This window comes from Gymnodraco acuticeps, unplaced genomic scaffold (genome assembly GCF_902827175.1).
Source record: "Gymnodraco acuticeps unplaced genomic scaffold, fGymAcu1.1, whole genome shotgun sequence".
Lineage (NCBI taxonomy): Eukaryota > Metazoa > Chordata > Actinopteri > Perciformes > Bathydraconidae > Gymnodraco > Gymnodraco acuticeps.
The window spans coordinates 3,202,699-3,228,820 of NW_022989810.1; the positions used below are offsets into that span (position 1 = coordinate 3,202,699).

At 39.7% G+C, this 26,122-nt stretch overlaps 1 protein-coding gene across 2 annotated transcripts in view; it reads right to left on the bottom strand.

Moving 5' to 3' along the window:
• Positions 1–5,727: 5,727 nt before the first annotated feature.
• me1 (malic enzyme 1, NADP(+)-dependent, cytosolic) overlaps positions 5,728–26,122 on the bottom strand; it is a 93,384-nt gene continuing 72,989 nt past the window's right edge. For both annotated transcript variants that reach the window (XM_034230514.1, XM_034230518.1), the window contains exons 6-14: positions 20,715–20,818; positions 12,264–12,373; positions 11,639–11,736; positions 9,632–9,745; positions 8,857–8,962; positions 8,368–8,510; positions 7,577–7,750; positions 6,451–6,549; positions 5,728–6,331 (exon numbers count right to left, since the gene is read on the bottom strand). In XM_034230514.1, the coding sequence (XP_034086405.1) occupies positions 6,164–6,331; positions 6,451–6,549; positions 7,577–7,750; positions 8,368–8,510; positions 8,857–8,962; positions 9,632–9,745; positions 11,639–11,736; positions 12,264–12,373; positions 20,715–20,818 (1,116 nt within the window). In that variant the 3' untranslated portion in view covers positions 5,728–6,163. The remainder of the gene's footprint in view (positions 6,332–6,450; positions 6,550–7,576; positions 7,751–8,367; positions 8,511–8,856; positions 8,963–9,631; positions 9,746–11,638; positions 11,737–12,263; positions 12,374–20,714; positions 20,819–26,122) is intronic.

Consider the following 26,122-nt stretch of genomic DNA (forward strand, 5'->3'; position numbering starts at 1 on the left):
GGTCACTTGGTGTAGCAACTTGTGTTGTCTCACACCATGAATAGAACCCACACTTTTGTATATACAGCAGAGAAGGTTTAGTCCTCATAATAGACAAATATGTTGAAAAAAATTAAAAGAAGTTTAATTAATTATATTTGTTGGGTTACCGATCCTGCATTTTTGTCACTGTGTGGTCTTCATGGAAATGTCAAAGCAAAGGTCATGGCAGAAGCTCATAATAGGCTCAAGCACAATTCAATACTTTAAAAATGTGTCCACACCATGCTACTCTAAATGGCACGTTTTCTAAAGATTGTAAAAAAAATTAAATAAATCAGGAACAATAACAGACTTACTTAATTCAAGGACTTTCAGTGCCAGACTTCTTCAAATTTAAAAATGTGACATAGTTGGAGATACGGATCAAGGTTAATTGCCGTTGCACGTTCTCAAGGCAGCTGAAGTGTGAATGACGCAACTGCAGGAGACACATGCAGACAGTGGCGCGTAGAATATTAACATTAAGTATAAAATAATAGCAGAACTAAAAGCACCTGTAAAGCCGAGTGGCTGTTCAAGGTGACCGTAGAGTCCCAGGTTGGACTCCAAGCCTGGGGCAAAGATGCCTTGTCCTTTTTTTTACCATCTCAAAATATCAAAGATAAAATACATTACATAGTCGTAGTCCTAATAAGTGAAGTCGCAGTATAAACAATGTCTTGGTATAACATTTGGAAACCTATATTCAAGAATAAGATTTGACTAAGCCTCTGTAAATGTTACGCACAACATTGTTGTTTTTAGTCTAACATGTCTTGTTTTTCCAAGAAGATCTTTAAATGAATGAGTATCAAATGTTACTAAAGCTTTATCCTTCACTTGATCAGATATGTATTCTTGCCTTTAAGTCTGATTCTCTATGCAACAGATATTCAAAATTACAAGAAAGTAATGTTACCATACTGTAGCATAATTTAACCCATTAGCCGATTATAGAACACTATAATATCACTTACGTTTTGTCCAATTTACCCATCATCATGTCGGGCTATATGCAGGATATAATGACCTAGTAATTAAAAGACCAGGAATAATACAAAAGTCTGAACTATTATATGTATATGAGATGTATTTAATTTGAGTAAATGCATTGATTTATAGTTGGGCGTATTTTGGCTTTTAGAGTAATTATCTTGTGTCATTATATTAATACATTAGCGACGAAGGTAGCGGCAGAACTACAGAAGGAACTAATTGTGTGGAGAGATAATAATAGACAAATGTGTGCATTCAAATCATTATTTTTCACACATATTACCGTAGTGCATTTCACTGATGTGTTCTCAAACTATACAGTATGTTAGAGCATCCTCTGCTGGTCCTTTGTAGGATTTTGCTCTTCTTCACAAACCTGCAAATTACAGCCACTACAAGCGAAAGATATTCATTAAAGAAGAAGGAATTACAAATAATAGTCAGCAGAGTACTTAAATCAGTATATCTGCAATATTTCTTCTAAGTGAAATACAAATGAAATATATTGTTAAAGGACATGAATAAAATGATCAAAGGATGGGTCCTGAGAGGAAATGAAATGATGCTGTCTGAACTATGCTGACGTGACACAGAAATGCAAGCCGGACATGCTAAGAGTGTGATGGTGGCCGCCTGCCGGGGCAGATGGGAAAGTGTTTTTTGGGCTTAATGCCAGACAGGCGACAGGGAGGATGGGTAGACAGGCGATAGTCCCTCGGGGGGTTTACTGATTGGCACTGATCACAAGGTCTCAGCAAGGTGCCATTACATGTGAGACTGTAAACAAGGTCAAAGTGATGTCGGGTTACAGCTGCCAGTCACCGGCTTGGCTGCGACCAGCAAGGTGCCGCGGAGGGCCGAAGGGCGAGGGGGGAGAGAGAGAGAGAGGGGATAAGATAACAGCCCTGTCTCCTACAACATAAGGTTCCAAACTGAATCCTCAATTAGGTTTCAAGGGAAACATATTTTCTCCCGTATTACAGATTTACTGAAAGTTAGCTTTAGCAAAGTAGCATAAATACTTATTCCCAACCAGATACATGTGCCTCAGGACATAAGTAGCTCAACTAATTTGAAAATAAATAAATAGTACTCAAATTAAAGAAAGGTATCAATATATTGAGTCAGCTACTCAAGTTGTAAAAAAAAATCAGGGGGGATGGTGGATTTTATCATATGGGGACATCATGTGTGCTGATAACCCCCAGAGGGTGCGAGACCAACCAGCATAAAGATCATTATTATACTCCTAAAACAACATGCATGTTATGGATGTTCAGATACTCCTTTCATTGCTCTTGACCAAGGCACCTCAGAATTAGAGTCGGTCCCCGGGCTGCCATGGCACCACTAACATTTAGGGTCAAATGCAGAGGACAATTAGTGTAAAATCTTTTTTTCACTTTAATTTAAAGGGGGGGAGGGAATACACAAATGTGGTTATAATGGAAGTCTATGGTACAAATCTTGTAGGTTAAAAGTCCCTCGTTTATTATTCAGATGGATCAACTGATCATCCTAATAATAAAGTCAAAATACTTTTTAGAATATTGAATTATAGTGTATTTTTTCAAAAAAGCAGTTACTGGTATACGATCAAAGCTGGTATCTAAAGGGTTACATCTGTATCGTTATTCATTAAATCATTATGTAAATTCTTTATGAAAAATGTGAGGAAAAAAATTAGAAAAATATTGATCCGTCATCATTTTATTGCAGTTCAAATACAAATATTTTATGTTAACATTCCCAATGTTACTTTTTTTTAACAGGGCATTAAGTGCAAATTGAAATTGTTTACAAAATATGAAAATATATTAAAAGATTATACAGATAATACAAAATAGGACCAATGTTGTCAATGGCTGCCTACTCCACTCTCCCCCATCTCATAGAAGTGTCCAAAGATTTTCATAATCATGTTTTTTGGTCTCAATTTTTCTGGCTCTTGCTTTCGGATTGTTAGCTAAGCAATGGCTTTGAAGCCAAGTCTTGACATATACCTCTGGTCTGAACTTGTTCAGTGGAGGGCCAACACACTTGATGAAAAGCAAGGCTGACATGCTTTTTACCTCTGCTTCTAGTTGTGGTTAAAATGTTCATCTGACTAAACCCACGTTCACACTCAGCTGTGGAGATGACCAGAGTGTGCACTGCTTGAAGGAGGGGTTTCAGCTCTTCTGGTGCTGGTGGTATCATTTCATCAACAGTTTTGAGTCTTACCAGCTAGCTAACACGAGAGAAAAACGTAGCTAAACTCCAAACTAAGTTGTTATTGCTGCTTATGTCCATAGATTCCACCTTTGGTGAGTAAAGTAATGAGTAATGACTAAGATTACTGATTCTTGATTTACCTGAAATGTTATTTTCTAGTACTTTTAAATATGAAGTCCCTCAGATCGCGTTGTCCTCCTGGTTGCTTGGCCGTGATGACCGTTACCTGCGCTTCTGGCATCGATCAAACAGGCGCATCACGGCGCTCTGGCGCCCTCTAGGGCACTCGCATAGCATAGCGTCAGTGACTTGGTAAAAATGTCATTGCATGTGTGCGTGCTCCCTCGCCCACAGTATTTTACTAAAAATGCGCAAAATAGCAGTAATACCAGTGCCACGTTCATTGATAAAATTACATAAGGGATGGAAAGGGGGAATGGCAGTTTTAGAAGGGGGATGATTTTGACCGTTTTTATTTCAGGGGGGATGCCATCCCCTCATCCCCCCTCAACTCGAGTACTGGCTACATGTATATCACCTGATGTCACATATTGTGAATGCGAGTGTGAAAAAGCTAGCAAGCAGAGATTCCAAAGTGTACGACATTAAGCTAAAACAGATAGCTAAAGAAAGTAACTTGTTCAGTTAAAAGGAAAGGAAAACATTTATATTTAGTTAGCTGTACAGGATAAATGGTGAAATGCTAGCTATAAGTATAGGATGAATGGTACAGATGAATGGAAACAGATTAAAACAGTGAATTTTTTTAGCATTATTGGTAGAAAAAGATGACTAAATTAGCAGTTCATACAGCTGTCTAAAAGTAACTGATACATGGCTAGGCTACCTAGCTCAAGTCATATATTTTGTTATATATAACATCTGACACTAATGCAAACTTGACCAAACCCTCTTAACAGTTCAATTACATAGAAGGATACCACTAACAGTATTAAATATCATCCTATTAAAACAGTTGGCTCAAAGAAATACATTTGGATCATGACTGGTGATGTTGTTGATTGTATACTCAAGTTCATTTGACAGGGCTGTGAGAGTGTATATCTTTAAAAATAACAATAACCAATGATACCTGGTACACAATCCATTCTTTATATTTTAATATAAGTCCTTGTATGTATTTGAGTACTGATACACTATTGATGGTCTATAGGCTGCCGACTGCATGGTGCTGACATTGAGACATATTGATCATCATGTCAGAGTGGCGGTTGCCCAGGGCTGAATTAAAAGGGAGAGTGAAGCAAGAAGCAAAACAAATGTTTGTCTCTCCAAACCCTGCCTGGGGCGGGACGCTCAGCGCTCAACGCTGACTGGTCTGCTTGCTTCTCTATTGATTTCAGACTGGGCTGGGCTGCGGGCCAGCCAAAGGCCTCGGGTACTGACTGTCTGGCCTCTGATCGATTGAGTAATGAAAAATCATCCTCAGTTTAAAAACAGACAGCGGACAGACAGAAAATACACTATTGGATCAGGAAGCAGTGTGGCTTCACTTGTTCTGTGGTTCAAGTAGAGCACATGTGAATTAGTTTGAATATATGAGTGCATGAAAATAATAAAGATTGATAGCAAATATGGTACTTAATTATTTAGTATGTGCTAATGTAGATTTAGTCCCTCCCTGTTAGAGTCTGATGTTTAAAAAACAAACATTTGCACATAGAGTTTTAATGAAGCTGTAAGATAAAACAGGATCAAGTTTACAGCATTGATCTAATTATATTTCAAAAAATTATACTATTACACAACTGCATGAAATGTGATATACAGATTTTTATCTTGTTATATTTTTTAGTATAATGTACACATTTTCACTTCAACTTCTCTATGTTTATTTGAATATTCGTAATTAATGTAAGATTTTTTTTATTGAAATATCGAATACCAGTCCAAAATAAATCTAATCCCTCTGGAGAGAAAGTCCTTCTGATACTTCTGAGTGTGATAATAGGATTCTTATTCACTAACATTGGCCACCAGAGGCAGCTAGAGTACCATAAGCTGCATTTCACAACCACCCTGCAGAGCGTTTTGATGTTTTTTTAATAACAAACAAGAGACAATGGCCGTTTCTCAATGTCGAGTATACATGCTGCAGAGCCACTATTTCAAGTATATTACGTCATGGAGTGGCGCTGAATGCTGGGCATTTAACATGCATTTAAACAGTCCTTCGGCGCCACTTGATGACGTAGTATACTTGAAATAGTGGCTCTGCAGCATACTCGACATTGAGAAACGGCCAATGCTTGCCATTTACCAAGGGAGTTGATGTCACCATGAGAGTAAATGGACAGTTTAAACATTCTGTCTTGCACTGATGAAAATACTACAGTGTGTCTGTCGTTATAAAAACTTTTGTTCACAGTATTTCTGTGAGAAACTCAATTAGAAGTACCCATTTATATCCAAGCCTTACAGTATGCTCAAACGCATCATTGTCTTCTTAGCAGAAATGAAGTGACCAGACATGTGAAACATTAATCAAAACCATTTTAATTTGAAAAAACGTTTTTGGATTATAGCTGACAATCATGAAGTCACTGCTTTTTACTGTAAAACTAACTAACTAGGTCTTTCGCCAGATATATTATCACAAAATGTAATGTGATAACAGCCACAAGTGCAATATTTCACAAGTTCGGCAAACGGCTTTCTTTTCACGTTTTATAAGCTTTCTTCATTTCAGCAATTTTTAAATTAACTATTTGTTCAAATGTATTTTCAAACTACCATAGGCAGACATCACAGACATAAAGCATACCTCTGTGTTGCCACCATTAAGTTCATAGAAATATATCATTGAGAATTCTACGCACAGCCTTACTCCTATCCCAACATCATGTCTTGTGATTATGTTGCATTCAGTAGTTACCCTACACCCCCTGGCCTCATTCTGTTTTCCAGTGCATTACAGTTTGCATGACTGCATAGTCATACTGTCCTCCGGCCAGCTGTACGAGGCCACAGAAAACTCATCATAATCAGTGCTGTAGGTGAGTGAGTGTACGTATGCTTTCTTGTCGGACGGCTCCGGGTAAAGTGTTGCCATGTTGTGCTTATAGGCGTACTCGATGATCTGTAATGCAAACGTTTTGAGGATTTAAGTATTATCTGTTTCACAAGTCACTATACAATTAGACTCTTACAGCTTGTGAGGTACATCTGGTCTTTGTTGTGTGTGCACTGAGCTCTCACCTTGACAGCTAGTTTGAGAGAGACCTCCCTGATGGAGCTGAGAGGAGGATACAACCGTCCCTCTGCCAGGTCCTTCTCTGTCACCAGGTCAGCCAGAGCCTGTTTAATGGTAAACACACAGCTCAGGTTTACTCGGCCGAATTCTTCCAAACCCAAATAATCAGGAAAATGTCCCAAAGGACCGAAAGTCTATTTTCCAATGGCCCATTTTTCACAGTTTACACCACCAATCTCTTTCTCTCTCTGGATATATTATACAGCAAAACTACACTGTCGTTGTGTACAATATATGATATTACAAAATAAAATGGCCCATTTTTCTCACAAACGCCCATCCAGTTTACACCACCAATCTCTGTCTCTCTCGTTGTATATGTTATACAGTTAACTAAGCCTTAAAGTAGTTACGTCTTTATTCCAATGCCCAAAAATTAAAAAAATAAATAAAAGAGACCCATTGGACCAAAAGCCGATTTGTCTAATCGTTTTCCTGATAAACGCCTATTCTTTACAGTTTCAGTTTTCAATATCAAGCAGTTAACTTAGTGTTAAAAGACTTGAGCCCTTATTCATATCCCTAAAAGTCAAACAAATGTGCCATCGGACTGAAATAACTTTCAACCAACTCCATTTCAGAGACAAATATTACACTTTCATTTATATACAGCTTCAGTTGCAAGTTTTATATCAAACCTGATAAGCTTATATAATATGTTATATCTTAACACTAACCCTAGAAATAGATCCACCATGACCAACTACAGTATTAAAATCAGTAGTACAAACCCAGCCTGCCTGTATACTATCCATTCCTATCCTTCTACAACAAACTATTGAAATCAATACCTACATTAAATACAGGACTTTTTTTGTAAAATTATTATTTTACAGCCTGGTATTGCTACCTTTGTACAAATTCTAAATATTTCGGTCACTGTCAATAATACCATATATACCATGAAAGGCTCCAGGCATTCATTAAATACCAGTGGAGTGCAAAGTATAGGTCTGGTGACATCATGAGTAATTATATTACACAATTGATTGTACAAATGCATGCATTTATTTAAAAAGGATATCAAAGATTTGAAAAGGTTTAAATGAACTGTTTATGTCAGTGAGTTACCTCTGCTGAAGTGAGGAAGATCTCCTCAGTAATATGTCGGACGGCGCAGGCGATGACCGCCAGGCCCACACCGGGGAAGATGTAGGCGTTGTTTCCCTGACCAGGGTAGAACGTCCTCCCATCAGACAGGGTGTAGGGGTCGAATGGGCTGCCACTGGCAAAGATGCCCCGCCCCTACAGGACAATGAGTGATGGCAATGTATGTATTTATTTTAAAATATTATAACCATTGATAATGTTTTCAGTTGGGTTTGTTATTTGTTTGTTAGCAGGATTACAGAAAAAAATACTGAACCAATTGTCATGAAACCAAGTGGAGAACTGTAAAATGGGCGAAGGGGAACCCATTTAATTATGGAGCCATTCATTACTTTCACTAATGGGAAAAGCCTTGGCCACTCTGGGTAATATTAATAGCTTGTTTCACATATTCACTAGCAATGAAACCATTTATAGCTATGTATTCAGGGTCGCAACTAGCAATTGTTTTCTATATCAATAACATTTCAGAATATTATCTAGATTAATAGATTAATTGTTTGGTCTGTAAAATGTCAGTAAATAGTTAAAATGTCCATCCCAGTTTCTTAAAATCCACGGTGAAGTCTTTAGGTGTTTTGTTTGTCCAAAACTCAAAGATTTCCATTTCAATATAACATAAAACAGAGAAAAGCGGGAAATCTACAACACTTTCAGCCATTATTGCAAGAAAATAACTTTGACTTTATTGCTTAATGGATTATGAATAAGTAGGCGATATTACTGCCATGAAGAAAGTCTTGAGGGAGTACCTGTGTGATGGTGTAACACTGCTCAGCAGTGCATTCAGCTTTGCTGGTCGGGTTGCTGAGGGCGAAGATGATTGGCCGCTCATTGAAGGAAGCCATGTCTGCGATGATCTGCTCAGTGAAGGCTCCGGCAATAGCTGCCACACCTGAGACAGGAAGCAGTTAGACATGAGCAATGCATTCTAATTCAGTCTGCTTCTCTCAGAGCTTTCCCTTATTTTGGAATGTTTTAAAAGTTGGTTGTATGAGATACCTTCCATAGTAAGTGTATTAGCTACAATAGAAGGCAGTTAGCACGCCCCCAATTTCGGAGAAACAGACTCCTAAAGCCACCTAAAATGCTGCCAACTGTCCTTTCTTGCATCCAATCCATCAATGTCATCTATCAAAAACCATTCTGACAATATGTTCAACATATAGCTTCAAACTTGCGATCTGTCTGTCTTTTGAAAACATCTAATGCTTGTTATTGTTTTTTTTGTTTTTTTTTACCAATGATGGCTGTGGGTTTCAGTTCATGAACAACATCCTCCAGTTTCCTCATCTGTGGGTGCTCATGAGCAAACCTCTCCTTCTCATGAGTCAGGCTGTCCCGGCCCTGCGGATTTGGAGAGGAAGGTTGAAGAGGAGGACATTAAAGACATGAAACCATATGTGGAAAATCATTGACACTTTAATTGCTGAAGGAATTAAAGATTTCTTCAAAGTGTTACTCTGAGCAAAAGGATCCCGAGTTGGAAATCAGTGAGAAAACAGAAGGTCAAATGTAATATGAAGTACAGAGAAAGGATGAAAAGGACAGAGAGTGGTATTGGTGGAGTTGAGGGGGCAGTGGTAAAGATTGGAATTAAGTACAGAGGATGAGAAGGAGGAAAGTGGGATGAATAACGTGGATATGGTAGAAAAAACAGATGTTTAGCAGATGTTAGTGTAGGAGCCTTTTGCTGTGATTCCAAGGACTCCTGCTGAAAATGCGTGCGAATGCTGTAAACTGTGTATATTTGTTGCTGAATTTAGCAAACCGCATTTGCACTAATTAACATGGTAAATGTTTTTCCTGTTAGTGGAGGTAACTGACTTCTAACGGCTTGGGAAAATCCTCCTTTAGAGATCCAGAACCTGTTACAAAAACCTGTGGTGTTTGTGATATTCAGGACTTTGGGATTCATTTACTGACTTCCTACTGAACTATTGATTCTGGTAACCTATTGGTCAGATTACATTGCATAAGTTTAGTTATGCAATGTGAAGTATTTCATCCTGACACCTTGACAATGAGACCCTTGGAATCCACCATCCAGATCTTTTTCAGACACTCTTCCTTAGCGAGTCCCTCCTTCTCCATGGCCATGGTGATCAGCTCTGCAATCCCCATCGCTGCCTGGGAAGACAAAGGGAGGGATGCAAGAGGAAATGCATCAGGAGGGTTTTTATTAGATCACCTGTACGCATGGTGTTAGGAGCAGTGTTGGGTGTAACGCGTTACAAAACGGAGTTACAGTAATATATTCCCTTCAGGCTTCGCGTCGGGATCTTCGGGGCAGTTGAATGTTATGCACCCTCTATTCAAAAAAGAGAACGGAGCGAAAAATACAAACAACAAATTGTGTCAGGTGCGCGTGACCTGCTCCGCTGCGCGTGCATCATTTCCAAAGTGCTTCCACAGCAGTGACACACATCTGTGGATAATCATTTATACGAAAATGGTTAAAGCAACCATCACTAAACGCCAGCAACACTGCATCTACTGCAGACAGTAGCAACAGGTCAGATGGGGACATCACGTTACCCTCCGTTGTGGACACTAGCTTACTCCCGCCTGACTCGCCGCCCTCGCCCCCGGAGCAGTGTTCGTCGCCCGAAACTATGCCGCCCCTCTGCGGCCCGCAGGTGCCAGGATACCACGGCAAAACAGAGCCTGCCCAGGTATATCTAAACAAGTACCCGCCTGTACAGTGGGGTAAGGCGGTCATTTTGCAGCTCGTGGTATAAAAATAGACAAGGGCTAGAATATTCATGTGAAAATAGTGCCATATTCTGCCATGCCTGTAGAAATGTTGGGTCAAACATAATGCATACAATAGCACAGATGCCTTCACCACGAATGGCTACAAAACTATCTCATATCCCAAGCTTATCAACGAGCTAATGTTGCAGCTGAAATGTTCTCCAGGTCACAAAGTCAACCTCACATGATGATGTGATCCAGTTTTCAAGCACAGTAAATATTCTCTTCCCAGAGTATATGATGGGACCAAGGTAAGGATTTAGTAGGCTACATGGTTTTAATAATACTTTTGCTTTTCAATGTTTGCCATTTCAAACCATGAGCTGGTTCAAATCATATTTGCCTTGATTTACAATATGTTCTCATTTCTTTTATCAGTAGCTTTGAAGCTTTCGTGCTTTTCTTTGCCATAGTCCATTTTGGACTATATGAAATATTTCAGGATTGCACTTTTAACTCACTTGAAATGTTCTCACTTGCTTGGTTTCAAAACATAACAAATGGCATAATCTGTTCATTGGGACCATCAATGCTATTTTTCATTGCTGTTGCCGGCCACTATTGCTCATGTAAACCTACTACTGCTGCGCCCCCTGTAACCTCAGAGGCACCCTGAGTCATTATGTTCTGGAGCCGGGCCTGTACACGGCCATATACTAAACAAACTACAGAGCCCATTCCGTGTCCTGTTAGTGTTTACTTCCTCTCTGCCTTCTTCTGGTGATTTATCTGACGTCCAGCGCTCCGTCTTTTAACCTCTTTTCCTTTCTCTTTCTTGATCATCCTTAGCAACCTTCATTATAGTCCTTGACAGCGGTCTGTACTGTATTAACAACGTGTCACATGTTAAGAAGTTACAATCAGAATCGAGTATTCAACTAAGCCGTGTAATAAAAGGTGTTAGTAGCCTTAAGGGCCTACACAGTTGTAATGCTATACCACATTGCCCTTCACTGGATGTATAATGAGCTGCACTAAACTACATTTCAGCATTTAAAATACCTAGCCATTCTTTTGCGGTTATTTTGGTGAAAGTAACTAAAAAGTAACTAAAGTAGTGTAACTCATTACATTTCAGAGACAGTAATATTGTAATGTAACTTATTACTTTTAAAAGACAGTAATAAGTAATATATAATAGATTACATTTTGGAAGTAACTTGCCCAACACTGGTTAGGAGTGACCCATTCTTTTAGAATTGAGATTTGCAAATATCTAAATATGAACTCTTGTGGTCAGTCTTGCTATAAGTGTGCTGCACATACCTCCCCTGCTCCTTGGAACACAATGGTATGGTCACACATTTTGCTCTTAGTGATGCGGAGAGCGGCCAGGAGTCCAGCTACTGCCACAGCAGCAGTACCTGAGGAGTATTACAGACACACACTTAATACACTCTTACTGACATTCTTCATAAGTTCTGTGACACTCGTGTTACTACTCATGTTACTGCGGTATGTTCAAGAGTGATAGAGAACAGTGATTAATTAAACTAAATAAGTAAGATCGAAGAAAGACCAGTTAGAGTAAACATCTGATGTTTCCTTGCTGTATGGCAAATAATACAAAATAAATTAACAAATAAAACATAAAGCAACTTAATCTATATAGTATAGCCCGCATTTGAATAATTGCATATTAACCTAATAACACCATGGCAAACTTATTTATTTATATCTGACATATGTTTGTTTTTTTGTTAATCTTTTAAGCCTTATGTAAAAAAACGCCTAAATAACATATACAAAATTAATCAGGAATATGCCTTGTAGAAATGTTTTGAGAAAAATAAAAAGCTGAATCCCCAATTTATCATAACAGTATGATATCCATTAGAAAATGGCCATCAATGGCCATCTGTGTGTGAGTGTGTGTGTGTTGTTTTGTTACCTTGAATGTCATCGTTGAACGTGCAGTACTTGTTGCGGTACTTGCTCAGCAGACGGAAGGCATTAACATTTGCAAAGTCCTCAAATTGAATCAAACAGTCCATTCCATACCTGTAAGAAGACAGAAACAAAAAAAATAAAGGATATAAGTGAGCTATTTTCTTAATTTTTCAAAGTAACTGGACTTTTGACAGTTTTCTGCACACTCAAACACACACATAAACCATGTAGAGAGAGTCTCCACATTCAAAAACAAACTGTATTGCAGTCCTGAGGGGGGCGCTCTCTCACCACATAACACATCACAGGGGGAGAAATTAAGAAATGTGATGCTGGCTTCTCAGTGGAAAACATTTTTAACAATGTATTTTATTCAGATTTCTTGAAGTTGAATTTAAATATTTCAAGATATTGAGAGGAAAACTCTTGAGTGAGACTTCATATTTTAAGCTTCATTTAAAGTCACATAACTTGTTCTTCTCTTAAATGGGCATTTGACAAGCTGACACCTGTTTCCCCCACATTCACAAAGGGAGGATAAACCTGCATAAAGGAGTAGAATAACACGAGAAAAGAAAAGACCACAGTGCCCACCCAGTCTCCCAGTAAAGCAGCCGTGTTCAATTTAACAAGATGCTGCTCAGACCACCTATCACAGTCAATACTGTGCCAATAAGCTCCTACAAAAACATTGTGCAACAAAAATAAGCTTTAAGGTCAGCATTATGGGTCTTTAAATTAGATTTAGCAGCGCCAGAGAGGAATCCCGAGTTCCCATGCCTGTCAACATATGGGACTTTTGTTCAGGAATGTACTGGATGTTTGCAAAGGGACCGCTGCTGCTTTCCAAGATGAGAGACAGGGGCTCAGCTGCAGGAAAAGCAAAGTACTACCTGGTGTAGGTGTACAGGACAAACATGTCTTTAAGCTAGTGGCAGATAGATCTAAAATATGTAATTTCATTATTTAAAAAGATACATTTAGAGTGGCTATTACTACAGTAAAAATATAGTCTTAATTCTTTTTGTAATACTCAGCATTAAATACCAATTTGCCACTATTTTAAACTTTCGCAGCCTGAAATGATAACCATCACTATCAGATGTTATCAGCTCTAGCTACCTAGCTAACTTAGCAACGTTAGTTTTATGATTTTAGAAAAGGCTTTTACTCGAAGGATTGATTAGCATGTTAGCTAAGGTAACAATATCTAAGATAGCAAGTTGCTGCTGAAGTGATATATTTTGCAAATCCACAAAATTGGTGAGGGAAAGCAGCTGTTCCGTAAAGTTAAACTCTGGTGGTAGAACTGGCTTCCGAGTGGGGAAACACTACAACAGTGGATGTGCTGTGTTAAATGTTAATCTTTTCATATTACCCAAAACTTCACCAAATGTAGTTAGCTCATGAAATGCTAATTGGAAATAATGCTGATTCAGGTTGGACTTGCTAAAGTTTGCGGTTTATGTTAGAGCAGATAACTATTCTGTATTATCCATTGCTAACACTTTTGCTCCTGATATTCGCTTCCAAAGATTAAAATAAAAACACCATCCACAACGCTCTTGCTATAGGCCTACTGTGCATTGCTCCTACAGAATGCTGCAGGGATATTAAGCTAACATGGAAGCTAGCATAGCCCTAGTTCCCTTGATAATTGTCCTTTTCCATATAATTTTGATTATTGCAGAAAATAACATCTGTGGCAAACAAATATTATGATAGCCTACTCAAACACTTTGTTTAACAAGATAATCTTCATAAATGAATACCACTTAAAACTACACCATGATCACATGACTTCCCTTCACCACCATTTCCAATTTATAATTTGATTTTGCAATGGTGAAACTAAAATACAATTTGAAAGTACTATAGATGGATATATATGTTAGTTGAAGGGTTGGAATACTTTCAAAAGATGAGTAGTGATGATGTTTAATGTCCCCAACAACCTCGTTTATTTTAGCCATTTGTTAGCAACCACTTTTTTTGCAAGACACCAACGAAAAATATACAAAATGTACAAGAGGAGTACTACTGTCTGTCTGTCTGTCTGTCTGTCTGTCTGTCTGTCTGTCTGTCTGTCTGTATTAAAAACTACAGTACAGGGATCATGTTTCAGTGAGTGAAGGGAATTGAGGACGGGCCAAGAAAACAGGCCGAGGCGGCACGAAACCCCCCCAACACCTGCAGCCCTGTCAACAGGGGTGAGGTTTGAAGTTCTTCCTCAACTCTGTTTTACTCTATTTCTCCATTCTGTATTTCAATTGTCTTTGTCTTTTCATAAAACCCTGCCTCATTCCTCATAAGGCAAAGGATCCTCGTTTGCACTGATGTCTTAAAATTCACTAAAGCTTTTTCCCACGTGCTACAGTTGCTGCTAAACTGCTTAAACTTTCAGCAGGGGGATGAAATTGAGCGGAAGCGGGACAAGAAAGAAATGCAGGATGAGAAGCGACTAGAGCTGTGTTCAAATGCAATAAAACTGTCCATCGCTGGGTCAATATTTCCTTCCCTCTGCCACTCGGAAAGACACTGGTTCCTCATGCAGAGATTGACAGCCCAGCTGACTAACTGCCAACATGGCAGTAGTGCTGAATAGAGAAATGTGTTTCCTCAAGCAGAGAGCATTACTAAAGCAGGGAGAGCTTGTGCGAAGAGGAGGAATAATGAGGCCAAGTAGGGAGCTATAAACTTTCATTGTGTTGAGGCTTTTGGAGACAGAGACAGGCGACATAGATGTGGCCTCTGCCAGTGCAGCGCCCTCTGGCATGGTTTTAATGCAATGACTACTGGAGAGGTCACACCAGTTCACAAAAAATCAAGCTGCCGATAGGAAGAGTTCTGGAAGTTAAGTTCTCAGTAGATGTTGAGACGTACTCACACAATGCAAGTATTCTCACTAAAGTCAAATAACTGTGTTGTAATGTTTCGAATAATTTCCCCGGTGCGGGACAAATAAAGGATTTCTGATTCTGAAAAAGTGGCCTTTTAGACATTGAATTATATGTATTACTTTAAAATCATAGCCCAGAAAGGCCAGATGCTGCTGAGAAAAGGCTGAGCTGTGAACACAGGCATATTTATGGGCACCCACTGACCATACACTACAGATCTGTGGTTGTGGTACCGTGCAGAAAGAAAGGAGCATCTTCCCTATGCAGAAAGCTCTTTAGATCCATAAGAGCCATAAAGATAGGGGGTGAGCTTTTGACAATGTGTGTGCGTGTGTGTTTTTGTGTGCTTTCCCTTAAAGGTCCCATGTCATGGCCATTTCTACTGATCATAATTCCATTGTTGAGGTCTACTAATATAAATGTATATTGTGCAATTTTCCAAACTCACTATGGTTTCTCATACAGCATCTCTGTAAAGTATGTGTATTCACTCTCTGTCCTAAACGGCTTGTTGGAGCTCCTGCCCCCCCCCCTCCCTGTGAGCCCAGTGTGCTCTGATTGGTCAGCTCACCCATTCTGTTCTGATGAGTCCACCACCGTTACAGCAGAACATCAGTGTTTATGTGTTACAATGGCGTTAGCAACCAGAAAATGACACCAGTAATGACAAACAGATGAGAATGCTTTGTGGGGTCTGAGTGCCGTGTTGGCGGGACGTTGCGCGGCTCGCTGCTATGAGTCGCGGACAGTGTGAGCTGGGTTCATTTCCTGCTTGCTGCGTGGGGTCTGCGAGACAGCGAGACATCGCAAATGGACGCGGGAAGGGGGGGATTCTGAGGGGGCTGCAGCACCCCCATCTGCGAGGCTCCACCAGCACCTGCACCCCCAAATGCGGCGCACCTACAGTGTAAGCGCGCCACAGTTTCGCCGCTGCAAGGCTCCACTAACAACCCCCCCCCCAGCGCGTCACAGTTTGGCCGCTGAGAGAGTGTGTGTGTGTGTGAGGAGCTCCACGGATTGGGTATGGGCACGTCACTGTACCCAGGAAGAAAACAATGGAAAAAGAGAAATCTCCAACGAGGCGTTCTGGGGCAGCATAGACAGGTTTGTGACTCTGCAGACCGTTTACATGCAGACCTTCATAACACACAAGGGGATGGGTAATAACCAGAAAAGCATGACATGGCATGGTATGACCTTTAAACAAAGCTCGTCTTGGAGGCCATTTGTGTCGTTGTTGTCCCTGTTCTGCCCGACAGTCTGTTGTCTTTCCTTGGCGACCCTCTAAATGGAACGCCAACATCTGACAATGCACCTTTTTGCCAGCTAAATAATGGGAATAATTGTTACTAAGTAACAGCACAGGAAGACGGAAAAACATGTACAAGGGTGCCAAATCATTACTTCAATTGATAACATTGTAAAAAAGATTTAAATATGAATGACTTATTATTATTATGGTGCGCATTAACTATTTAGCTGGGAAACCACACATTTGGCATCTTGAGGAGTGTTGTAACTTTGTGGCTATAAAATAACTATGTGTTGCCTATGTCTTTAAAATGATGTTAAAAATACTGGCAAATAGTGATCTAGGTTGTGGTCGATGGATCCATCAAATATTCTATTTATTCTATTATCTATTATTATTTATCTCTAGGTGTGCCCATAGTAGGTTTTGACTTATTTTCAATATGTTACTAATATTGATAGAAAATAAGAAAGCTACTGCTGTTGTTATAACTTTGAACTCAAAGCAGAGTTCACGACTTGTTGAACTCCAATCCCAAAACAGGGACTTCGTTCCAACTCTCATGACTGTTCTGAAAAAAAGGTGTATCCCTGCTGTTTAGATTTGGAAATGAGATGACTTTCCGTCTCTTTTGCCAGCGCTTTGTCAACAGCAGAGTCTGTTCAGTGACTTTCTGAGACCAACAGGGGCCTGGTGGGAAAGAGTTTACATCTGTCACTAGGGTGAACCTGTCCACTCCTGCTTAAGCGTGTAAAACTGAGTAAAACACAAAAGTCCTTGGTTCTTCCCTTGACAGTGAATCTAACCAAAGGTTTCTCACACAGCTTGTGGTTAGTGTGTCCTTTGCGACTGCATGCAGTAGTTTTGAGGGATGGAATGTTTCTCCATAACAAGTGGCTATAATCAATAGCAACAGTGCATCACATGACTTCTTTTAAAACAGTCTTGTGTGTCCATAAGGTAGTTTTAACTGTAGCTGTTTGCAATAAAAAAAAGCTCTATAAACACATTGTGCTCAACCTGCTCTGCGCTGTTTAAGCTATCTGGAGTCATGCTAGCAGCACCACACATAGCTGCTTTGTGCTTCAAATATTTTATTATGCTATGATATATGCTGGCCACTGTTATACGGGTAGCAGAATGAACAAAACACACCTAGACGTATTGTTTTCTGGAGTAATACTTTCAGGTATTTTTTTCAACTTACTGCCAAACCGATATAATATATTGGGAATAAATGCCTGTGTCATTTTTATTAATGTAAGATAGAATGAAAAAGAATGCGATACATGGCGTATCAATCAGACTTTGGTGTTATGTCTGGGTCAAACTGGGGGACAGGGGAGTTAACGTGTGCCCCAGCTCCTTCATATAACACAATAGGGATTCAGCTGAGACCTGATGAAATCTGAATCTCCAGCTAATAGGACGTATGTGGATGTCATACATACTTATATGGTGGGGTGGGGGCTAGGAGAACAGAGGAAGAGTGATTCCTTTAGTCGGAGTCAGGAGGATGTCTATAAAGAAGGTCACACACAAGGGTGCTTTGTCCAAACACAGCTGTCCAACTCGTGTGCATACATACGCCGTTGTGTGTACACACACACACACACACACACACACACACACACACACACACACACACACACACACACACACACACACACACACACACACACACACACACACACACACACACACACACACACACACACACACACACACACACACACACACACACACACACACACACACACACACACACACACACACACACACACACACACACACACACACACACACACACACACACACACACACACACACACACACACACACACACACACACACACACACACACACACACACACACACACACACACACACACACACACACACACACACACACCTTCTAGTCAGAGCGGAGTATGACACCTGACTATTCCCTTTTTTTAAATGTGCTATATAAATACAACTGCATTTGATTTGATAGAGAACTGTAGCGGATACAACCCGTTTCGTCTCCGTGTGGACGGGGCCTTGTACAGTTTCTGTACAAACTGTGAAGTCTACTGAGACAAATGTAACATTTGTGATATTGGGCTATATAAATAAACATTGATTGATTGATTGATTGATTGATTGATTGATTGATTGACAGTAAAGCACAGTTTTTCTGGTAATTTCTACTTGTGTGTAATTTTCACTTCCAGCACATTCCTTCTATTTCAGAAAGCTCTGCTGAGCCTTATGAAATGGGACTGTAACAAATAAATCTGGACAAGCTAAAGAAAAACATAGGGATTAAGAGTGACAACAAAGGTCAGTGTTTCTATGACAGCAAAGATTGAGTTCAAAGTTTTGAAACCTTTGCTGAGCTTTGTGATGAGGGTGTAGACCCAATGAGATTAAGGGATGATTCATTCTGCCTGGAGAACAAAGCAGCAGACAACACCTGCTGATTATTCAACAAGAGCAGCGGCTGGAGGAACACGTACCATTCTCCTTCAGTATTTTTAAATGTCGGATAAAAGAATCCCTCTGTACTTCTTCTGTTTATTTATGATGAATCAATCTGGACTCTTATAGTTTAGTTTCTTAGAAAACTAAACAAGAATATTACTTGAAAGGCTGCAGAGCTGTAATCATTCATTCAATCTCTGAGCCCATAATTACTTATTTTCCGCCAATCTGGCTCCTTTGGGGAAAAAGCTTCGCTGTTCCCTGTAGTTGAGAAGCCACCCGGTTATTAGAGTCATGGCTTCCTGCTGCCAGCTGGAGGTGGACTCTGGCTCTCTGGGTTAGGACGGGTCTTAACCAGGCCCATGTGTGTGTGGCTTCATGGCACATAGGGACCCACAGATATAGAGATATGCCCGCACGCATGCAAGGCTGCGACAAGACTGCAATAAACACAAGGAGCCCCGAAGGGAAGCAGTATGACTCATTAACTGCAGCTCAGAGAGGAGGAACAGATAAGATCAGCGAATGAAAACCAAACAAATGGCAATATGGAATATTAAACACGTACTGTGCCCCCGACAAGCCAAAACTAACCGCTCACTCTAATAGCATGTCTACTAGTCGGAGTATAAATCCCCTTGGGGAATATATGGTGAGATACGTTCTTTGGACTGGGACAAATGGAGTCACAGCTTCTTTATTAAAAGGGGCCCTATGCTCATTTTCAGGTTCATATTTGTATATAGTGTCTCTCCTGTGACATGTTTATATGCTTAAATGTTTATTTTTCTCATACTGCCTGTGCTGCAGCACCTCTTTTCCCCCTCTGTCTGACACCAGAGTCCAGTCTGCTCAGATTGGTTAGCTGGCTGGCTCTGTTCTGATTGGTCAACGGCCTATAGATGCGTACAATGTTTTGGAACGCTAGCCAAAAGAAGCACAATTGTTACATAGTGATGTTACTACTATGTAACATAAGTTAACAATGGAGTCCAATAGAGGCCTTTCAAGCTAGCCTTTACAGACCATGCACACACATGTATATAACGCACTCCAGAATAGGGCATAGCACAACAGGGCCCCTTTAAACCAGATATATCCTACTATCCAAGGAAGCTTCTGTGCTTAAATGATCAATCATATTGCATTAAGAACAAGAATGGCACTTGGAGAGAGACCACCCACCGCCAAAGCCTGTGTTGCATTGACATGTTCCTCGGATGGTCCCACTTACCGAGTTAGGAAGCCGTTTGTTTTGACTTCAATGTGTTCATTAGCTTTACTGTAAGTCGTAATGTGGAAACAACAAGGATGAAACAACAAAGGGTTGTTTTTCTGTAACCAATTTCCGAAAAAGTAACGTCATGGCGGTGGTAGCAATCATGTATTACATTAAATATGAAAACCAAGAAGCTAATTGGATTACGTAAAAACTCAATTAGCTGAGTTTCTGTGGACAAGCAAGCAATTCAGATCACTGGGGACAGTTTAAACATGGATATTGTTATGTAACTAAGACTCAAAAACATAGGATTGTCCATTCCAGTTGCGGACCCAGTGGTTGGATAGCTGTACTCTCAGTGCCACTATAATCAAAAGCACTTTTCAATAAGCTTCAGTTTCCATTCTTCCAGTAGGCAGAGTTTTGATTGACATTGCTTAGCAACCGCGACTGAAGCTCCAGACGCCTGAATCCTTCAAGATCACGGCACGCAGCAACTCTGCTTGAAATATTTATTTTAACAGCTCCATGTGCTGTTTGCATGAAAATTATAATAGCAGACTGCAAAAAGGAAGAGAGCAGATGGTTCACTGACGGCTATTATTATCATACCTGTCTGACACAGCCTTCATAAATTCATCCAGCAGGTCATCATACGCCCGGCCTCGCACTCTCTTATGTCTCAGGCCAATGTAGAGAGGGTCCTTCAGCAGCACCTGCAGACACACATGGAGGTGAAGGAGAGAATATGAGACATCTAAGCTTTAATATTTTTATTTTTACATACAGTAGTACATCCCAAGTACAGAAGGGCCAAGCACAAAGGGGAAAATAAGGAGGACCTTTTTTAGATTTTCTAGATTAAAGTTGAATTATTAAAGGTAGGGTAGGTAATTTTGGAGAAACCAGCTCGTGCGCTAGAATTTGAAAATACACAGCCGGAAGAAATCTGCCACTTCCTTACAGAGCCCCTCCTCCAACACACACGAACGCGCACATGACCAATGAGGGCACGAGATAAGTTTGTGCACAGATGGAAGGCTGACCGGCAGGTAGGCCATCCAGTTACTTTAGCCGGGCCGGCTCAGATGATTGGTCGTGCTTTTTACAGTACTACGGCTTCCACAGATGACATTTCTTTATGGATTTATTGTCAAAGCATTTAAGATATTCGTTGCCATCGGGATGTTAAGAGCATTCCATGGAATATATCAAAAAGTGTATCTCGAGCCGGTTTCTCAAACTTACCTACCCCACCTTTAAGTGTGAAACTGAAATACCATTTGAATAATAAAGTTGAAATGTCGATAATAAATTAAATTCCGTTGGTCCTTTAAATCAAGTAAGGGGAGCAACCGACGCGCCCTGCTGAGTGTAAATCCTTCAATTTGTGTGGTCACTCCTTGTGAATAGAAGCAATTTTTAAAACCACACTGTCTATTCCAAACAAATAAATGACTTCATTGGTTATTAAAAGAGATCCTTAAGTTTCTCCTTTACACAAGGCATTTTCTTGAAGGCTTAAGCGCGAGAAGTTTTATTTTATTTTCAAAATTTGAATTTATTATCAATGCACACAATTAAATGCTTTTATTTGTCGTTGTTGGCCCTGGCCCTTAGAGCTTTTTGGTTTTAAAGGAGTTCCCCTTAGAAAACATTGACTCGTAGAAGGTCTGTAATGTGATGCAAGTCAACTATAAACAGTACACTCTTTGTAAAACTGTGAGCCCTTACATGAATTAAGACTTTATAAGAACTTTTGTGTTAACTAATAAAAATACTTCTATTCTGGAAAATAACTAAAATATGAGTAGGAAATTGAAGACCTGTAAATTAAAGTGTTTCCAAAAGGTCTGTAGGCTACACTGTACTGCAACCATTTAGGATTTCATTTCCATAAAGTGGGGGGGCTTTAAAGAGACTAGTAAATCTTTATAGCAGAAGTGAAAATATCCTGACCTAGTATGTGCCAAGAACCATAACACAGGATCCTATACGTACTTCCCAAAATGCAAATGTACAGTTTTAGTGAGTGTAAACACATTTTATAGGATGCAACATCAGGGGAATAAAAAAATGATAAGGTAATATTGAGTGCAGTATTTCAATAAAAACCTGAAGTATCAAGTCAGGGAATATGTGAGACTATGTATGTGAATTATGCCCAGTGCTGACATGTGCTGTGCCTGTGTGTGAAAATAAAAGAGAGAGGAGAGATATTACAGTGTGTGAGCACACCCTCACACACACAGACACATGTGTAGACCTCAGACCTCTGCCATGTGTGTGTGTGTGCTACAGCGCTGAGAGACACCTCCTGTCACGTCAGGTCACACACACATCTGCAGATACATCTCCATGCCCACGTAATTCTAATCAAACTAAAATAATTAACATTTTGGACATTTTCAAGTAAATACTATTATAGCCAGACATGATTTTTTTATAATAAATACCATGGTAGTCCATTAAATGGTAGTTGAGATGCCCAAAAAACTAGTTTTGTCAGCTTCATCATAGTGCTAGAGGAAAAGGGAGTGGTTATCACTAACATTTAAGGATTATTTACAGTGGATGATGAATGTCTTTACAAACTTGTGTGGCAATCTATCAAGTACTGTCAATGTTTAGACACTTAAATTAATTACAACTTAAACTTCCTGGTGGATGTTTAGGAGAAGGTCAGATGATAGCTAAAGTAAGGTTCATCCTCTGAGAACAATGCATGTTGGAATAATATTTATGACAATCCATCCATTACTTGTTGAGATATTTCCGTCTGTACGAAAGTAGTCATTCTCTGGTCTTTCTCCGAAATGATTTTAAGTTTTTTGTTAGAATTTTTTTATTTTTAACAACTCAAGGTAATAGTTTGGCTTATGCAAAACGTATTGCTAACTGCACTGACGTGAGAACAGAAGAAATAATTAGCCAATGTTCAAAAATCTCCTGGAGTAGAATACATTAGAGTGAAGAATGTAAATATGGGACATGTTTGTGTATAGAAGCCATAGGGAACAAGGCTTTACAGATATCCAAATGAAGAGTGTGAAGGAGATGAAAGAGCAGCAGTAGTGAACTTTGACCTTTTGCACCTTCATATTTGGAAGAATGAGAGCGATTCAGCGGGGACAGGAGAACATTAAGAACAGAGGTTGATGGGAAGCCATGTGTGTGACAGAGACACATGGAAAATGAAAGAGTGAGAATGGGATGAATTACATGGAAGTAGACGGCACCTTCCAGTGATCGATTGCTTGCTGACTTTGCTTTCGTCCATCAGCACATATTTCATCAGATCTTTAAAATGATGCACCTTCCAGAACAAGCTGTAGGTTCCCACCCTAGACAGTCTTTTAAATCTCAGCGTTGTCTTCCAGGGTTTTTCAATTCCAAGACGTGGGGAACTGCTCCAGTGCGTTGCCATGCCCCATTGGGACGGGCGACCTTTACTTCTGGAGATGGATAATTAGAGGGTGCCACTAAGATGAGCGCGGCAGCCTCCTTTCCATGGCAGGATCAAGACTCGCCATATCCAAGAACAGCTCAGAACGTTTATATAAGGCAATATTTATTTGAAGTTGACAACTCATTTCCTGGCAAGCTCCAAATGGACAGTAATAGGCTCGGGGTGGCCAAGTTCAACAGTAACCAAAACAAGCAAAACATTTTCATGTGATCCCGCTGAGAGGTGGGGTGATATCAGGGAGCGCTTCTGGTGGTCATTTCTCAAAATGATGCAAGAGCATGCAAGGGGAATGATAAAAATAGATATAACATTTTAAAAATAGGTTAATTTCTCATTTGGAGTTTCGACTCATGTGTCTATTAAGTTTGATGGTGACTTTATGTGCCATTATTCAGTTGAGTTACATACTGACAAAACTGCCTTTGAACCTTTGACCCAACAACCCACTGGCAGATTTGAAAGGCATGTTAACAAAAAAAAGGCCAATATTACATTATTTATTATAGCCAGAAACTGTAAAAAACACAAGTTTATCCTTGGATGTTCTTAGAGTTCTTGAAAGAAAATGCTGCGCTCCTTTGTACAACTGGGATGCCATGACTGACTCGACTTAGACCATAACTTGATGCAATGAAAACCCCATTTGGAAATCCCATTTTGTTCAATATTAGCAACATTTGTAAAGATTTTCTGTAAGTATGTTTACTTTGTAAGCATTCCAACTCAATGCTTTATTTATTTTTTCCAGAGTTTTGCCACTTTAACAATTTAAACTGCAAAAAAATCATATTTAATTTCTTTCGACTTCTTGCCATGATTGTGCTGTTCCTATAGAGCATGGGTGTCAAACTCAATTTCATCGTGGGCCACATTAGTGTTATGGTTGCACTCAAAGGGCCGGTTACTTGTAACTATATAAATATATAATATATATAAAAATGTATTATATTACATTATTGCCTCTGCATTGGATTATTATCGGATAGGGTAATAACTTAATAATTAACTACGTCTGAAAGCAGAAGTCCAGGGCAAATAAATGCAAGTCTCTTCAGTGCGCATGTCACAAGAGGAAATGCATTGTGGGACATGTAGTTTATGGGCAACGTGATTCTGTAATGTAGCATGTAACCGTATATTAAACGTATTATATTATTTGCAAGCTCTTGCGGGCCACATAAAGTGAAGTAGAGGGCCGGATTTGGCCCCCGGGCCTTGAGTTTGACACCCCTGCTATAGAGATACAGGACTTACATATTGCAGAGCTAACAAGGCCATCAAAATGTGAATCTGGGGTTCATAGGTGAAATGGAAGAAACTGCATCATAAAAGACTCGTATAGTCTGAGGTAGTTGAGAGTTGGCCGACCTCAGTGACACTGTGCTGAACTGTTGACACGAGTTGTCTCTCTGTCCCAGATTACCCTCTGTTGATTGGTTAAACTGTCCTTTGTGTTGTACAGCCCTTTTCTCTCAGAAGGGATTAGCACTTGTGTATGGCTCTACAGACACAGAAGCTCCGTATTCACTGTTGCAACTGTCTCCAAACTGATGACTGTCGGACTGCAGAAAATAATATAAAGTTATATTTGACTGCTTTGTTGTGCTGGACTTTTAATGAGGATGTTTAATTAGTATAGCATGCAGCGTCAGTATTAAAAAGGGACTGTTACAGTACATTTATGAAGACATTTTGAAAGACCAGGGATCTAGAACAGTGTGAACCCGTCTGAGGTAAAGGACACCGTGCATTGGACATGTGAAAGCCCACCCACTACAGATGCACAAAGAGCAAATTGTCCAGTATGACATCATTGAATCACATTTCAACAAGAGAGTGTTTGTTGAGGTTATGCCAGGTGATATCAAGTCCAGGGATACACTGACAGATACTGTACAGGAAGATTACATGACGTGAAAACTGAACTCCCTGAGTCTTAGAGACTCTTCTACTGCTGATTTGTCGGTATATATTGTGTGTTTTGTGCAGGATAGCTGTCCAGGTAGTGATATGTTATTGCTGGTTCTCACACAAGATAACAGTTTCCACATTCCAAATAACAGACAATCACATGGTGGATCACTTTCTATATAGCTAAAACAGAGCTACTCATGATCGGATAAAACATTAAGGAGTAGCTTGACAATGTGTGAAATATGCTAATTCATTTTCCTGCAAAGAGTTATATGGGAAAAGCAAATAAATGTATTTCTAAAAATGTTAAACTATTTATAAAGGGAAAAAAAACAAAGTGAGAGGGGTCTGCATGCTCCACTGTTTGGACGTCAGCCTGCCCGCCTCTGTCTACCCCCATATCAACTCAAGGACAAATATAATCCCATAATAACGGTCATTTTAATAATTAGCTTGGGCTACCACTACCGCATAACCTCTCAATGCCCCCATCATGCCTTCACAGTCAAAGTGAGGCGAGGTACTGAGGGGCAGCAGGCTAGAATGCCTCCCATATGAATTCAGAAGAACCTCACATAATAAACACACACAGTCTATTTGCCCCATTACAAATAATTTAGCCTGTCATCTCTTTATA